An 18078-nucleotide genomic window follows, 5' to 3' on the forward strand; every position below is an offset into this window, starting at 1 on the left:
ATCCAAACAGTGATTGTACTACCTGAGACTGCTGAGGAGATCTCCCCAAAACGTTCTATACTGGAGCTATATAAAGTTTACTGCACTATCTAGGACCACAAAGTCCCACAGAATGTGGTGCACCTAGCTGAGCATCATCTCAGAGCCTGCTCTCTTCTCTTTGCACCACACCACAACTGTTCAGCATGATGGGTTTTAACAAACCTTGTGTGTCGAGTGTGTGCATGCGGTTCTTTAGTCTTCTCCACTGCAGACGTATGCTGTTGGTAAGCTGCTCTCGTGCATCCACACACATCTGATCCAAATTATCTTTACTACATTCCTCACACTCATCCTCAGGCTCAGAGATCACCTGACACACACACACACAGTATTATGGAAGTTTTCCTTATCACACATTATTGCAATCTCTATATATATTGAGTGTGTGTGTGTGTGTGTGTATATACACCTGGTCCAAACTGTCCTCTGTCCTGCTGCAGTGTGTCTTTGGGCTGAGAATAGACATCATGTCCTTCTTAATGTGCTGCAGCAGCTTTTTCAACTCGGCATTCTCCTGCATCAGGGCCTGCTGTCTGACCTCATAATCACTCAGCAGAGCTCGGTACATCTCACCCTCATGTCTTTTACACACACACACACACAGACACACACACAGACACAGACACACACACAAACTCCTGTGTTTGGGACAAATTTTAAAGTAGTGATGTTCATTAGGCAGAATGTTTTACCTTGCCTCCATCCTGCTGGTCTTCCACATTCCTCTCTTCCCATCAGAGCGACTTACACAGTTCACCATATCAATTGCTACATAAGCAAGCACACACACATGAACACACACACTTTTCAAGAAGAGTGCAACATTTTCATAATTTTTTGTGTTGTAGTCCGTGTCGGGAGTAGTCCGTGTCGGGAGTAGTCCGTGTCGGGAGTAGTCCGTGTCGGGAGTAGTCCGTGTCGGGAGTAGTCGTGTTTCAGCTGTGTCTTCAGTAACAATACTCAGATTTCTTTTATCGTGTTTTTTCTGTACCCAGTTTTTTGTCCCTCTTGTCCACCAGCAGCTGGTTCAGACGTTCCTTCAGTTTGAGACACTCCCTCTCTTTGCGTTTAGCATCATGGCTATACTGAGTGGCACGACTAGCAATGATGCTCTGGAGTTTCTGTACCTGTGTATGTCACACACACACACACACACACACACACACACACACACACACACACACACACACACACACACACACACACACCTCATTATTGGTTGCCATTATAAACGGTCACTTTTTAATGGTGTGTCTTTTCATTGACTTTAACAGATCATCAATGAGAGACCCACTTCCTCTTTCTCAGACTTCAAGCAGCTCTGCAGTGTCCTGATCTTCAGGTGCAGCTGACGCTCGCCTTCATGAAGACCCGAGTTCTCTCTTCTGGTGTGTTCCAGTTGGTCCTAGCACACACACACACACACACACACACACACACACACACGATGTAGAAAATGCAGATGAGGATTGTGAGTGGTACTGAACACAACTGGCCATACTCTCTCTCCCTGGTCAATGACAGCAATACTAGCCACTTTCATTTATGGCCTTTGGCCTGATCCAAAGTGACTTACATTTTATCTCATTTTTTATGCAACAAAGCAATTCAGGGTTTAAAGGACTTGCTCAAGAACCCAATGGTGGCAGCTTGGTGGACAACTTCTGATAAGTAGTCCAACACTTTAGCCACTAAACATCCCTTCAATTGTGGCTCTTCGTGAGATCATGTAGTGGAGGTCAGAAAACAAGTAGGATTGCTGCCCTGTGACTAAACATGCACAGCAGTTTGGAAAGACGTGGTTGTCTGGCTTCACCTGCCTTGGGGGAAGCTCATATTAGCCTTCACCCTCCTGGCTGTTAGCTGACTGGGAACTTGCCAAGACCAAATCAGGGAGAAAATGAGGGGAAATTCTGTGTATTACATCATTATCTACGACTGAGACTGAAGGAAGTGTAAAGTTCCAGTCATATACACCAGTTATAAATTGGTGTCCCTCAAGCTCAACTTTCTCCAGTGGAGTGCAGGAACACAGCAAACTCAGTGTCATGTTTTGTTGTTTAGTGACTCAAAGTTGATATGCTGCTGGTTTCTGTGCAGAACTGGTATGTATTTTTGTGTAGTGTGTAGTGCAGTGTAGCTTTGTGTACTTTAAGACGGGAGTTGTTGTGCTGCAGGTGCTCCACGTCACTGCAGCTCTTCAGTTGACGGTGCTCAAGCTCCTGCAGGGCTCGCAGCTGTTTCCTGTGCAGCTGAAGGAGCTCATACAGCAGGTTCAGGGCAGGTACAGCACTGAGAGCAGTACAGCCACTCCGAGACTCCACACACACACCACACAGGCCCAGAGAGCTGGCTTCCTACACACAAACACACACACACACACACACAGTCAGTCACCTGCACACTGACTGACAGCTATATGTTTATTAGCTACAGACAGATGGCCACACAGACCTGATTAATGTAGGTGACACACTGTGGGATGTTGTCCTCAGTACAGAAGGCACTCAGCATGCTGTAGGAATGTGTGGAGGGGAGTGTGTGTAGGTGTGTGTGGTGGGACACACTGATGTGGGAAATGCTCGACAGGTCTTTGGGGTCTGAAACACACACACACACCCCTAAAGCTTTGGCACTATTTAAAATATATTTACTAACGTTGTTGTACATGAGTAGAAAAAGTAAACTAAATAAAGATAAACAATAAATAAAAGGTATAGAATAAAAGTAATAACCTGTGAAATGTTTGTGTATGTAATAAGTATGTTTCATTTAAATAAACAATGAGTGTTATTGATTCTGTAATTTTTGTGATAAAATAAATAATTGCCATGGTAACCATTACACCCTGTGTGTTATAGTGATGTATATAGTTTATAGTATACAGTGTGCAGTGTGTGTTATAGTGATGTATATAGTTTATAGTATACAGTGTGCAGTGTGTTATAGTGATGTATATAGTTTATAGTATACAGTGTGCAGTGTGTGTTATAGTGATGTATATAGTTTATAGTATACAGTGTGTGTGTTATAGTGATGTATATAGTTTATAGTATACAGTGTGCAGTGTGTGTTATAGTGATGTATATAGTTTATAGTATACAGTGTGTGTTATAGTGATGTATATAGTTTATAGTATACAGTGTGCAGTGTGTGTTATAGTGATGTATATAGTTTATAGTATACAGTGTGCAGTGTGTGTTATAGTGATGTATATAGTTTATAGTATACAGTGTGCAGTGTGTGTTATAGTGATGTATATAGTTTATAGTATACAGTGTGCAGTGTGTGTTATAGTGATGTATATAGTTTATAGTATACAGTGTGCAGTGTGTGTTATAGTGATGTATATAGTTTATAGTATACAGTGTGCAGTGTGTGTTATAGTGATGTATATAGTTTATAGTATACAGTGTGCAGTGTGTGTTATAGTGATGTATATAGTTTATAGTATACAGTGTGCAGTGTGTGTTATAGTGATGTATATAGTTTATAGTATACAGTGTGCAGTGTGTGTTATAGTGATGTATATAGTTTATAGTATACAGTGTGCAGTGTGTTATAGTGATGTATATAGTTTATAGTATACAGTGTGCAGTGTGTGTTATAGTGATGTATATAGTTTATAGTATACAGTGTGTGTGTTATAGTGATGTATATAGTTTATAGTATACAGTGTGCAGTGTGTGTTATAGTGATGTATATAGTTTATAGTATACAGTGTGCAGTGTGTGTTATAGTGATGTATATAGTTTATAGTATACAGTGTGCAGTGTGTGTTATAGTGATGTATATAGTTTATAGTATACAGTGTGCAGTGTGTGTTATAGTGATGTATATAGTTTATAGTATACAGTGTGCAGTGTGTGTTATAGTGATGTATATAGTTTATAGTATACAGTGTGCAGTGTGTGTTATAGTGATGTATATAGTTTATAGTATACAGTGTGCAGTGTGTGTTATAGTGATGTATATAGTTTATAGTATACAGTGTGCAGTGTGTTATAGTGATGTATATAGTTTATAGTATACAGTGTGCAGTGTGTGTTATAGTGATGTATATAGTTTATAGTATACAGTGTGCAGTGTGTTATAGTGATGTATATAGTTTATAGTATACAGTGTGCAGTGTGTGTTATAGTGATGTATATAGTTTATAGTATACAGTGTGCAGTGTGTTATAGTGATGTATATAGTTTATAGTATACAGTGTGCAGTGTGTGTTATAGTGATGTATATAGTTTATAGTATACAGTGTGCAGTGTGTGTTATAGTGATGTATATAGTTTATAGTATACAGTGTGCAGTGTGTGTTATAGTGATGTATATAGTTTATAGTATACAGTGTGCAGTGTGTGTTATAGTGATGTATATAGTTTATAGTATACAGTGTGCAGTGTGTTATAGTGATGTATATAGTTTATAGTATACAGTGTGCAGTGTGTGTTATAGTGATGTATATAGTTTATAGTATACAGTGTGCAGTGTGTTATAGTGATGTATATAGTTTATAGTATACAGTGTGCAGTGTGTGTTATAGTGATGTATATAGTTTATAGTATACAGTGTGCAGTGTGTTATAGTGATGTATATAGTTTATAGTATACAGTGTGCAGTGTGTGTTATAGTGATGTATATAGTTTATAGTATACAGTGTGCAGTGTGTGTTATAGTGATGTATATAGTTTATAGTATACAGTGTGCAGTGTGTGTTATAGTGATGTATATAGTTTATAGTATACAGTGTGCAGTGTGTGTTATAGTGATGTATATAGTTTATAGTATACAGTGTGCAGTGTGTGTTATAGTGATGTATATAGTTTATAGTATACAGTGTGTGTTATAGTGATGTATATAGTTTATAGTATACAGTGTGCAGTGTGTGTTATAGTGATGTATATAGTTTATAGTATACAGTGTGCAGTGTGTGTTATAGTGATGTATATAGTTTATAGTATACAGTGTGCAGTGTGTGTTATAGTGATGTATATAGTTTATAGTATACAGTGTGCAGTGTGTTATAGTGATGTATATAGTTTATAGTATACAGTGTGCAGTGTGTGTTATAGTGATGTATATAGTTTATAGTATACAGTGTGCAGTGTGTGTTATAGTGATGTATATAGTTTATAGTATACAGTGTGCAGTGTGTGTTATAGTGATGTATATAGTTTATAGTATACAGTGTGCAGTGTGTGTTATAGTGATGTATATAGTTTATAGTATACAGTGTGCAGTGTGTGTTATAGTGATGTATATAGTTTATAGTATACAGTGTGCAGTGTGTGTTATAGTGATGTATATAGTTTATAGTATACAGTGTGCGTTATAGTGATGTATATAGTTTATAGTATACAGTGTGCAGTGTGTGTTATAGTGATGTATATAGTTTATAGTATACAGTGTGCAGTGTGTGTTATAGTGATGTATATAGTTTATAGTATACAGTGTGCAGTGTGTGTTATAGTGATGTATATAGTTTATAGTATACAGTGTGCAGTGTGTGTTATAGTGATGTATATAGTTTATAGTATACAGTGTGCAGTGTGTTATAGTGATGTATATAGTTTATAGTATACAGTGTGCAGTGTGTGTTATAGTGATGTATATAGTTTATAGTATACAGTGTGCAGTGTGTTATAGTGATGTATATAGTTTATAGTATACAGTGTGCAGTGTGTGTTATAGTGATGTATATAGTTTATAGTATACAGTGTGCAGTGTGTTATAGTGATGTATATAGTTTATAGTATACAGTGTGCAGTGTGTGTTATAGTGATGTATATAGTTTATAGTATACAGTGTGCAGTGTGTGTTATAGTGATGTATATAGTTTATAGTATACAGTGTGCAGTGTGTGTTATAGTGATGTATATAGTTTATAGTATACAGTGTGTGTTATAGTGATGTATATAGTTTATAGTATACAGTGTGTGTTATAGTGATGTATATAGTTTATAGTATACAGTGTGCAGTGTGTGTTATAGTGATGTATATAGTTTATAGTATACAGTGTGTGTGTTATAGTGATGTATATAGTTTATAGTATACAGTGTGCAGTGTGTGTTATAGTGATGTATATAGTTTATAGTATACAGTGTGCAGTGTGTGTTATAGTGATGTATATAGTTTATAGTATACAGTCTGCAGTGTGTGTTATAGTGGCGTGTGTACAGTATGTAGCAGTGTGTGTGTTAAGGTTACGTGTAGAGTCTGTAGTATATGGTCTGCAGCAGTGTGTAGCATCAGTGACTCATTAAAGAGAGAATATTCACTAAATTCTGAGGATGATATTCATTACTGTAATTATACTGTAAATCAGAGCATTACTGAATAAACACACTCAGATTCACCTCACACACTCTACACAGATCACAGAAACACTGACCCTGTGTGTGTGTGTGTGTGTGTGTGTGTGTGCATACCCAGACAAGGGTCTGACGTCATCATCACAGTTGTCTGTGGAGTCCATTGCTCTCCCATCTCCAAAACGCACACAAAAAGCAGTCCTGAAGCACACACACAGGCATAGGGTCATACACAGCAGGAGTGTAAAGACTGTAGTAATAACAGTAACAGTGAGGATCTCTGTCCATTTCGCTATATTCCTCCTTCCCTCTTTCCTGACCAGTCTCTATATACACTATATTGCCAAAAGTATTCTCTCACCCATCCAAATAATCAGAATCAGGTGTTCCAATCACTTCCATGGCCACAGGTGTATAAAATCAAGCACCTAGGCATGCAGACTGTTTTTACAAACATTTGTGAAAGAATGGGTCGCTCTCAGGAGCTCAGTGAATTCCAGCGTGGAACTGTGATAGGATGCCACCTGTGCAACAAATCCAGTCGTGAAATTTCCTCGCTCCTAAATATTCCACAGTCAACTGTCAGCTGTATTATAAGAACGTGGAAGTGTTTGGGAACGACAGCAACTCAGCCACGAAGTGGTAGGCCACGTAAACTGACGGAGCGGGGTCAGCGGATGCTGAGGCGCATAGTGCGAAGAGGTCGCCAACTTTCTGCAGAGTCCATCGCTACAGACCTCCAAACTTCATGTGGCCTTCAGATGAGCTCAAGAACAGTGCGCAGAGAGCTTCATGGAATGGGTTTCCATGGCCGAGCAGCTGCATCCAAGCCATACATCACCAAGTGCAATGCAAAGCGTCGGATGCAGTGGTGTAAAGCACGCCGCCACTGGACTCTAGAGCAGTGGAGACGCGTTCTCTGGAGTGACCAATCGCGCTTCTCCATCTGGCAATCTGATGGACGAGTCTGGGTTTGGCGGTTGCCAGGAGAACGGTACTTGTCTGACTGCATTGTGCCAAGTGTAAAGTTTGGTGGAGGGGGGATTATGGTGTGGGGTTGTTTTTCAGGAGCTGGGCTTGGCCCCTTAGTTCCAGTGAAAGGAACTCTGAATGCTTCAGCATACCAAGACATTTTGGACAATTCCATGCTCCCAACTTTGTGGGAACAGTTTGGAGCTGGCCCCTTCCTCTTCCAACATGACTGTGCACCAGTGACCAAAGCAAGGTCCATAAAGACATGGATGACAGAGTCTGGTGTGGATGAACTTGACTGGCCTGCACAGAGTCCTGACCTCAACCCCATAGAACACCTTTGGGATGAATTAGAGCGGAGACGGAGAGCCAGGCCTTCTCGTCCAACATCAGTGTGTGACCTCACAAATGCACTTCTGGAAGAATGGTCAAAAATTCCCATAAACACACTCCTAAACCTTGTGGACAGCCTTCCCAGAAGAGTTGAAGCTGTTATAGCTGCAAAGGGTGGACCGACGTCATATTGAACCCTATGGATTAGGAATGGGATGTCACTTAAGTTCATATGTGAGTCAAGGCAGGTGAGCGAATACTTTTGGCAATATAGTGTATATGCTGATGAGTATCATGAGGTTAGCCCACAGCATGATGCTCCCACGACCATGTTTGACCACAGGGACACTGTTCACCAGACTCTTATTTTACTTATCAGGCCAAAGAACATTTGTCCTCATGAATGCTGAGTTGGTTCAGTTATGGTCATCGACTCATCCAGTCTGAAACCTTTCACTTCCTGCCCTGATCAGGTCCTGTGTTTAGGGTCAGTGTGATTGTTCTGCATAAAGAATGTTTCTGTAAATGTCTGAGATCTATCTTGCCATCATCATGAGCTCCATAATCACTGAACAACAATGAGAATGTTCCAGAAGCAGCCATGACACCCACACCATGACCAACACCACCACCATCACCACCACCATGTTTCACAGATCAGCTCAGATGTTCTGGATCATGAGCAGATCCTCCTCACTTTGGTCTTTCTCACTTTGACAGAGGTTCATCTCAGTTCCAGAAGTTTTCTGGATCATCTCTGCACTACTTTGAATGACCGTCTGATCTTCTGAGTCCTTCTGAATCCTGATGTTTCTGCTCTCCAGGTCTTCTTCCTGTGGAGGACAGTGATTCTTTCCCCCTGCCCTGTGGAGATGCTGTCTGGGTTTTTTTCTCCGCTCTCACTGCTGTTTTCCTTGGTTTATCTGTTCGCGGTTTTGGTCAGTAAATCATTGTGGTCTCTCTTTTTCAGGACATTAAAGATTATTGTACTGACCGTGTCCAGTGGCTCTGATTGATTTACAGAGTGGTTGCTGCAGAGTGGTTTAGTTTTCTCCCAAAGACATCTCTCTGATCCTCATGTTGGTTTATCTCTTAGTATACAAAGAGTAGACATTGAGAGATATTAATTTTTCAGAGTCAGTCTAACAGGACAACACTGATCAGTCGCCAGTATATTCCAGTATTTTTGATCACTTGAATAATGGGCTGGTTCAAACAGAAGGTGCCATGTTCTACTGTGTTTAACACATCTAGATATCAGGAAATGAAATCTCAGATCCTCATCTACTGTCCTGTATTCATCTTTAAATCTCAAACCCAGTATACAAGAGGAAAAGATCTGATCTCGCTGTTCCAGTAGTTTCAGAGAATCTCCACTTGTCTTTTTGTACAATGACCTCATCCTGCCTTTCTGTGTGGAGTTTGCATGTTCTCCCCGTGCCTGTGTGGGTTTACTCCGGGTTCTCCAGTTTTTCCCATGGTCCAAAAACATGTACATTAGGTTCATTAATAATTCTAAATTGCCCACAGGAGTGTGTGTGTGTGTGTATATGGTTGTCTGTCTATATGTGTGGCCCAGTGATGGACTGGTGACCTGTCCAGGGTGTACCCCTGCCTTTTGCCCAATGTGTGCTGGGACAGACTCCAGCAGATCCCTGTGACCCTAATTAGGAATAAAGAGGATATGGACGATGGATGAATGGATGGACCTCATCCTCTCAGGTGTGGACCTTTCTACATCATGTCTAGTCAGGCGAAATAGTCACAGGTGTTCCAAGTTAAAATTCTACAGATTATCTCAGGATAATGAAACAGGACACAGTTTAGCTCCACCAGGATTGGCTTTAAGTCATGACTCTGAATATCTATCTAAATGTTTGTATAAATGTGTAAATTCATTTCTAAATGTATCGGTATGTCTCAGTAACACTCACCTGTATCTGATTAGCTTAGCATCACTCTCACACACACACACACACACACACACACACACACACACACACACACACACACACTCTGTGTCGCCACTAATCCAGTGTAAGTATAGCTGTACTTTAGCACAGTTTTAACCGGACCGGTGGAGCTGGTAGCTTCGGTACCTGCTGCTATCTTAGTTTAGCACTGATTACAACCGGAAACAGGAAGCACGACTATGACCTAATCCCATCGGCACTAAATGCTAACAGTGCTAAGGCAGGTTTGCTATCAGGAGTAAATACAGGTGTAGTGTTTAACTGTGATGAACACAGCGATGACCCTCACAGCGATGACCCTCACAGCGATGACCATCACATAGCTAACACACACCAGCTCCCTGAAATAAACCCATCTCCATGACCACAGCTAATCCGTTAGCGTTAGCAGACAGGTGTTTTCCTCACCGTTACTTATTTCTCCGTCAAGCCGGTGCGCTGAATATGATCATATCCACCTAAACACTTCAAAACAAAGACTTTAAATATATAGACTAGTGAAATTATATTATTTATTTATGTTAATCCGCGAGCTACAGGTGTGTACACGGCGTCAAACAGGTCTGTTCGAAATACTTCAGTTTCCTCATAAACACTAATCCTTACAATCATTGGTTCAGACGTCTCCGGGCAACCAGGATACGGCGATCTGATTGGGTCACAGGACACTACGCAGGTGTTTAATCAGGACGAAGCAACGGCACTTTCAAAAGCCGTGTCCTAAATCATACAGTGCTCACTACATGACTTATACAGTGCTCACTACATGACTTACACAGTGCTCACTACATGGGGCACACAGTGCTCACGACATGACTTACACAGTGCTCACTACATGACTTACACAGTGCTCACTACATGGGGCACACAGTGCTCACTACATGACTTACACAGTGCTCACTACATGACTTACACAGTGCTCACTACATGGGGCACACAGTGCTCACGACATGACTTACACAGTGCTCACTACATGACTTACACAGTGCTCACTACATGACTTACACAGTGCTCACTACATGGGGCACACAGTGCTCACTACATGACTTACAAAGTGCTCACTACATGACTTACACAGTGCTCACTACATGACTTACACAGTGCTCACTACATGACTTACACAGTGCTCACTACATGACTTACACAGTGATCACTACATGACTTACACAGTGCTCACTACATGACTTACAAAGTGCTCACTACATGACTTACACAGTGCTCACTACATGACTTACACAGTGCTCACTACATGACTTACACAGTGCTCACTACATGACTTACACAGTGCTCACTACATGACTTACACAGTGATCACTACATGACTTACACAGTGCTCACTACATGACTTACACAGTGATCACTACATGACTTACACAGTGCTCACTACATGACTTACAAAGTGCTCACTACATGACTTACACAGTGCTCACTACATGACTTACACAGTGCTCACTACATGACTTACACAGTGCTCACTACATGACTTACACAGTGCTCACTACATGGGGCACACAGTGCTCACTACATGACTTACACAGTGCTCACTACATGACTTACACAGTGCTCACTACATGACTTACACAGTGTTCACTACATGACTTACACAGTGCTCACTACATGGGGCACACAGTGCTCACTACATGACTTACACAGTGCTCACTACATGACTTACACAGTGCTCACTACATGACTTACACAGTGCTCACTACATGACTTACACAGTGCTCACTACATGGGGCACACAGTGCTCACTACATGACTTACAAAGTGATCACTACATGACTTACACAGTGCTCACTACATGACTTACACAGTGCTCACTACATGACTTACACAGTGCTCACTACATGGGGCACACAGTGCTCACTACATGACTTACACAGTGCTCACTACATGACTTACACAGTGCTCACTACATGACTTACACAGTGCTCACTACATGACTTACACAGTGCTCACTACATGACTTACACAGTGCTCATTACATGACTTACACAGTGCTCACTACATGACTTACACAGTGCTCACTACATGACTTACACAGTGCTCACTACATGACTTACACAGTGCTCACTACATGACTTACACAGTGCTCACTACATGACTTACACAGTGCTCACTACATGACTTACACAGTGCTCACTACATGGGGCACACAGTGCTCACTACATGACTTACACAGTGCTCACTACATGACTTACACAGTGCTCACTACATGACTTACACAGTGCTCACTACATGACTTACACAGTGCTCACTACATGACTTACACAGTGCTCACTACATGACTTACACAGTGCTCATTACATGACTTACACAGTGCTCACTACATGACTTACACAGTGCTCATTACATGACTTACACAGTGCTCACTACATGACTTACACAGTGATCACTACATGTCTTACACAGTGCTCACTACATGACTTACACAGTGCTCACTACATGACTTACACAGTGCTCACTACATGACTTACACAGTGCTCACTACATGGGGCACACAGTGCTCACTACATGACTTACAAAGTGCTCACTACATGACTTACACAGTGCTCACTACATGACTTACACAGTGCTCACTACATGACTTACACAGTGCTCACTACATGGGGCACACAGTGCTCACTACATGACTTACACAGTGCTCACTACATGGGGCACACAGTGCTCACTACATGACTTACACAGTGCTCACTACATGACTTACACAGTGCTCACTACATGACTTACACAGTGCTCACTACATGACTTACACAGTGCTCACTACATGACTTACACAGTGCTCACTACATGACTTACACAGTGCTCACTACATGACTTACACAGTGCTCACTACATGGGGCACACAGTGCTCACTACATGACTTACACAGTGATCACTACATGACTTACACAGTGCTCACTACATGACTTACACAGTGCTCACTACATGACTTACACAGTGCTCACTACATGACTTACACAGTGCTCACTACATGACTTACACATTGCTCACTACATGGGGCACACAGTGCTCACTACATGACTTACACAGTGCTCACTACATGACTTACACAGTGCTCACTACATGACTTACACAGTGCTCACTACATGACTTACACAGTGCTCACTACATGACTTACACAGTGCTCACTACATGACTTACACAATGCTCACTACATGACTTACACAGTGCTCACTACATGACTTACACAGTGCTCACTACATGGGGCACACAGTGCTCACTACATGACTTACACAGTGATCACTACATGACTTACACAGTGCTCACTACATGACTTACACAGTGCTCACTACATGACTTACACAGTGCTCACTACATGACTTACACAGTGCTCACTACATGGGGCACACAGTGCTCACTACATGACTTACACAGTGCTCACTACATGACTTACACAGTGCTCACTACATGACTTACACAGTGCTCACTACATGGGGCACACAGTGCTCACTACATGACTTACACAGTGCTCACTACATGACTTACACAGTGCTCACTACATGACTTACACAGTGCTCACTACATGACTTACACAGTGCTCACTACATGACTTACACAGTGCTCACTACATGACTTACACAGTGCTCACTACATGACTTACACAGTGCTCACTACATGACTTACACAGTGCTCACTACATGACTTACACAGTGCTCACTACATGACTTACACAGTGCTCACTACATGGGGCACACAGTGCTCACTACATGACTTACAAAGTGCTCACTACATGACTTACACAGTGCTCACTACATGACTTACACAGTGCTCACTACATGACTTACACAGTGCTCACTACATGACTTACACAGTGCTCACTACATGACTTACACAGTGCTCACTACATGACTTACACAGTGCTCACTACATGACTTACACAGTGCTCACTACATGACTTACACAGTGCTCACTACATGACTTACACAGTGCTCACTACATGACTTACACAGTGCTCACTACATGACTTACACAGTGCTCACTACATGACTTACACAGTGCTCACTACATGACTTACACAGTGCTCACTACATGACTTACACAGTGCTCACTACATGACTTACACAGTGCTCACTACATGACTTACACAGTGCTCACTACATGACTTACACAGTGCTCACTACATGACTTACACAGTGATCACTACATGACTTACACAGTGCTCACTACATGACTTACACAGTGCTCACTACATGACTTACACAGTGCTCACTACATGACTTACACAGTGCTCACTACATGACTTACACAGTGCTCACTACATGACTTACACAGTGCTCACTACATGACTTACACAGTGCTCACTACATGACTTACACAGTGCTCATTACATGACTTACACAGTGCTCACTACATGACTTACACAGTGCTCACTACATGGGGCACACAGTGCTCACTACATGACTTACAAAGTGCTCACTACATGACTTACACAGTGATCACTACATGACTTACACAGTGCTCACTACATGACTTACACAGTGATCACTACATGACTTACACAGTGCTCACTACATGACTTACACAGTGATCACTACATGACTTACACAGTGCTCACTACATGACTTACACAGTGCTCACTACATGGGGCACACAGTGCTCACTACATGACTTACACAGTGCTCACTACATGACTTACACAGTGCTCACTACATGACTTACACAGTGCTCACTACATGACTTACACAGTGCTCATTACATGACTTACACAGTGCTCACTACATGACTTACACAGTGCTCATTACATGACTTACACAGTGCTCACTACATGACTTACACAGTGCTCACTACATGACTTACACAGTGCTCACTACATGACTTACACAGTGCTCACTACATGACTTACACAGTGATCACTACATGACTTACACAGTGCTCACTACATGACTTACACAGTGCTCACTACATGACTTACACAGTGCTCACTACATGGGGCACACAGTGCTCACTACATGACTTACACAGTGCTCACTACATGACTTACACAGTGCTCACTACATGACTTACACAGTGCTCACTACATGACTTACACAGTGCTCACTACATGACTTACAAAGTGCTCACTACATGACTTACACAGTGCTCACTACATGACTTACACAGTGCTCACTACATGACTTACACAGTGCTCACTACATGACTTACACAGTGCTCACTACATGACTTACACAGTGCTCACTACATGACTTACACAGTGCTCACTACATGACTTACACAGTGCTCACTACATGACTTACACAGTGCTCACTACATGACTTACACAGTGCTCACTACATGACTTACACAGTGCTCACTACATGACTTACACAGTGCTCATTACATGACTTACACAGTGCTCACTACATGACTTACACAGTGCTCACTACATGGGGCACACAGTGCTCACTACATGACTTACAAAGTGATCACTACATGACTTACACAGTGCTCACTACATGACTTACACAGTGCTCACTACATGACTTACACAGTGCTCATTACATGACTTACACAGTGCTCACTACATGACTTACACAGTGATCACTACATGACTTACACAGTGCTCACTACATGACTTACACAGTGATCACTACATGACTTACACAGTGCTCACTACATGACTTACAAAGTGCTCACTACATGACTTACACAGTGCTCACTACATGACTTACACAGTGCTCACTACATGACTTACACAGTGCTCACTACATGACTTACACAGTGCTCACTACATGGGGCACACAGTGCTCACTACATGACTTACACAGTGATCACTACATGACTTACACAGTGATCACTACATGACTTACACAGTGCTCACTACATGACTTACACAGTGCTCACTACATGACTTACACAGTGCTCACTACATGACTTACACAGTGCTCACTACATGGGGCACACAGTGCTCACTACATGACTTACACAGTGCTCACTACATGACTTACACAGTGCTCACTACATGACTTACACAGTGCTCACTACATGACTTACACAGTGCTCACTACATGACTTACACAGTGATCACTACATGACTTACACAGTGCTCACTACATGACTTACACAGTGCTCACTACATGACTTACACAGTGCTCACTACATGACTTACACAGTGCTCACTACATGACTTACACAGTGCTCACTACATGACTTACACAGTGCTCACTACATGACTTACACAGTGATCACTACATGACTTACACAGTGATCACTACATGGGGCACACAGTGCTTTCTGTAACTACAGCCGAATGCAAAAGTTTTCACACCTTCAGTGCAGCATGATGTTTAATTTGTTAAACATTTCCTGAGATGTGTTAACATCTTACAGATAACAGTGTTAATAAAATCCATACACACCACATTGCCAAAAGTATTGGGACACCCCTCCAGATCATTGAGTTCAGGTGTTGTTTTTCAGGGGTTGGACTCCGCCCCTTAGTTCCAGTGAAAGGAACTCTTAATGCTTCAGCTTCATACCAAGACATTTTGGACAATTTCATGCTCTTTGTGGGAACAGTTTGGGGATGACCCCTTCCTGTTCCAACATGACTGCACACCAGTGACCAAAGCAAGGTCCATAAAAAAAATTTTTTTCTTTCCTTTTTTTCTTTTCTTCTGTGCTAAGTGTCCTGTTTTTTTGTACCTACTGGTTTTGCACTGTATTGTCTTTGCTCTGTTTGCACCTAGTTGCACACTTTGCACTTTATGTGGCTAAGACAAATCTTTGGTCCTAGCTCTGTGTTGTTTTTTGTGTTTGATCTTAATGTTGTAAGTTTATGTAGCACCAGGTCTTGGAGAAACGTTGTTTCATTTCACTATGTACTGCGTCAGATATATGTGGTTGAAATGACAATAAAGCTTCTTGAATCTTGAATCTAAAGACATGGATGAGTGAGTCTGGTGTGGATGAACTTGACTGGCCTGCACAGAGTCCTGACCTCAACCCCATAGAACACCTTTGGGATGAATTAGAGTGGAGAGTGTGCGCCAGACCTTCTCGTCCAACATCAGTGCCTGACCTCACAAATGTGCTTCTAGAGGAATGGTCAAAAATTCCCATAAACACACTCCTAAACCTTGTGGAAAACCTTCCCAGAAGAGTTGAAGCTGTTATAGCTCTATATTACATTAATGTGCATAGAAAGGCAGATGTCCCAAAACTTTTGGCTACATAGTGTATAAATATCATTTAATACAATTTTTCTGAATTTGGAGTAAAGGAAGAATTTTATTCATTTATTTCTCTACTGTATTTGTTTCTTCTGTATAGACTGATATAACAGTTAAAGGATGAACAGTTAAACTTACAACATTTTGGCCGAAGTCAGGAATCACTGGGACAGTTCCCTGCCAGACCATTGGAGAGGGTGCTGGCAGTTGAATGGGCGGAGCCTGCTTTTTTGTTTATTTTCCCTTGTACTTTGTGCCACGCCCTCCCTATTGTTCTGCCTGCCCGTCTGCCTTGTCACCTGTTCCCCATTTACCTTGATGTTTTGCTCTTTATATATGAGCCCTTTTGTCTTTGTCAGTCATTGTTTGTTTGTTGGTCAGTATGACTGACCATCTGTGTTTAGTTTATCATGTTTAGTTTTGTTTTAGTCTTGTCCCCTGTGAATAAAGCAGCACTTTGTTTAATCCTACGCATCTGATTTCCACAGTGTGCTCTCTGGTTCCCACAGAGATCTGGGTTTGAGCCCTGGTGCAGTGGACCCGGACATTATCCAGAGCAAGAGTTAGACAGCTGAGAGTTAGGGGCCTCACGCAGGGGCCCAGAAGGTGCAACTTAGTGGTCCTGGGATTCAATCACACAACCTTCTGATGAGGAGCCCAACACCTTTACCACTGAGCTACACATTCCTCATAAACCCAGGATAAACCTATAGTGTTCAGTAACGTTAGCATTAGCCTCAGTGAAGAACATCATCCATCATTTCACCAGAAATCATTCCTAACTCACTTTCATCAGGAAAAAAAAAGAAAACAGAATATTTTACACTGAAAGGACTTTATACTGTTAATAAATACAGTACAAATAATTTAAATTATCTACTTATTTATAAAGCATGATTATAGGGTTTAGTGTTACAGACGTATCTAAAAAGGCACAAAAAAGCAGCTGGAGAAAGACCTCCAGAGAGAGGAACTCCACACTGCTGTGGAGGATCCGAGGGAAAAAAAAGTTCAGTCCAATCAGATGATTCAGTATCTTTATCCCAGCATTGAGCCTTTTAACACACACTATTTATTTAGCATGTCTGTGTCTGTCGCTGGTGCTGAAACCTCTCTATACTCAGCTATGAACTTGTGCAGGTCAGAGAGCACTTCTTCATCCTGCTGCTGCTTCTGCACATGCACACACACACACACACACACACACACACACACCCCTTATTACACTTATGAGGAACATACATTAACATTATTATTAATGCAGCTGATGAGGAACCTGAGAGAAACAGCAGCAGAATC

At 41.6% G+C, this 18078-nt stretch overlaps 1 protein-coding gene across 8 annotated transcripts in view; it reads right to left on the reverse strand.

Annotated features, from left to right (window-relative positions):
* ssx2ipa (synovial sarcoma, X breakpoint 2 interacting protein a) overlaps positions 1–18078 on the reverse strand; it is a 38124-nt gene that overhangs the window by 3497 nt on the left and 16549 nt on the right. For 2 of the 8 annotated variants that reach the window (XM_058394874.1, XM_058394873.1), the window contains exons 2-9: positions 6468–6551; positions 2497–2642; positions 2193–2399; positions 1337–1447; positions 1034–1169; positions 735–810; positions 452–623; positions 205–352 (exon numbers count right to left, since the gene is read on the reverse strand). In XM_058394874.1, the coding sequence (XP_058250857.1) occupies positions 205–352; positions 452–623; positions 735–810; positions 1034–1169; positions 1337–1447; positions 2193–2399; positions 2497–2642; positions 6468–6525 (1054 nt within the window). In that variant the 5' untranslated portion in view covers positions 6526–6551. Of the gene's footprint in view, positions 1–204; positions 353–451; positions 624–734; positions 811–1033; positions 1170–1336; positions 1448–2192; positions 2400–2496; positions 2643–6467; positions 6552–9589; positions 9876–10036; positions 10338–16931; positions 17953–18078 lie in introns of those variants that run through there. The other 6 variants (XM_058394877.1, XM_058394876.1, XR_009204985.1 and 3 more) reach the window with 5 other exon arrangements.

The sequence above is a fragment of the Hemibagrus wyckioides genome, linkage group LG07 (genome assembly GCF_019097595.1).
Source record: "Hemibagrus wyckioides isolate EC202008001 linkage group LG07, SWU_Hwy_1.0, whole genome shotgun sequence".
Taxonomy (NCBI): domain Eukaryota; kingdom Metazoa; phylum Chordata; class Actinopteri; order Siluriformes; family Bagridae; genus Hemibagrus; species Hemibagrus wyckioides.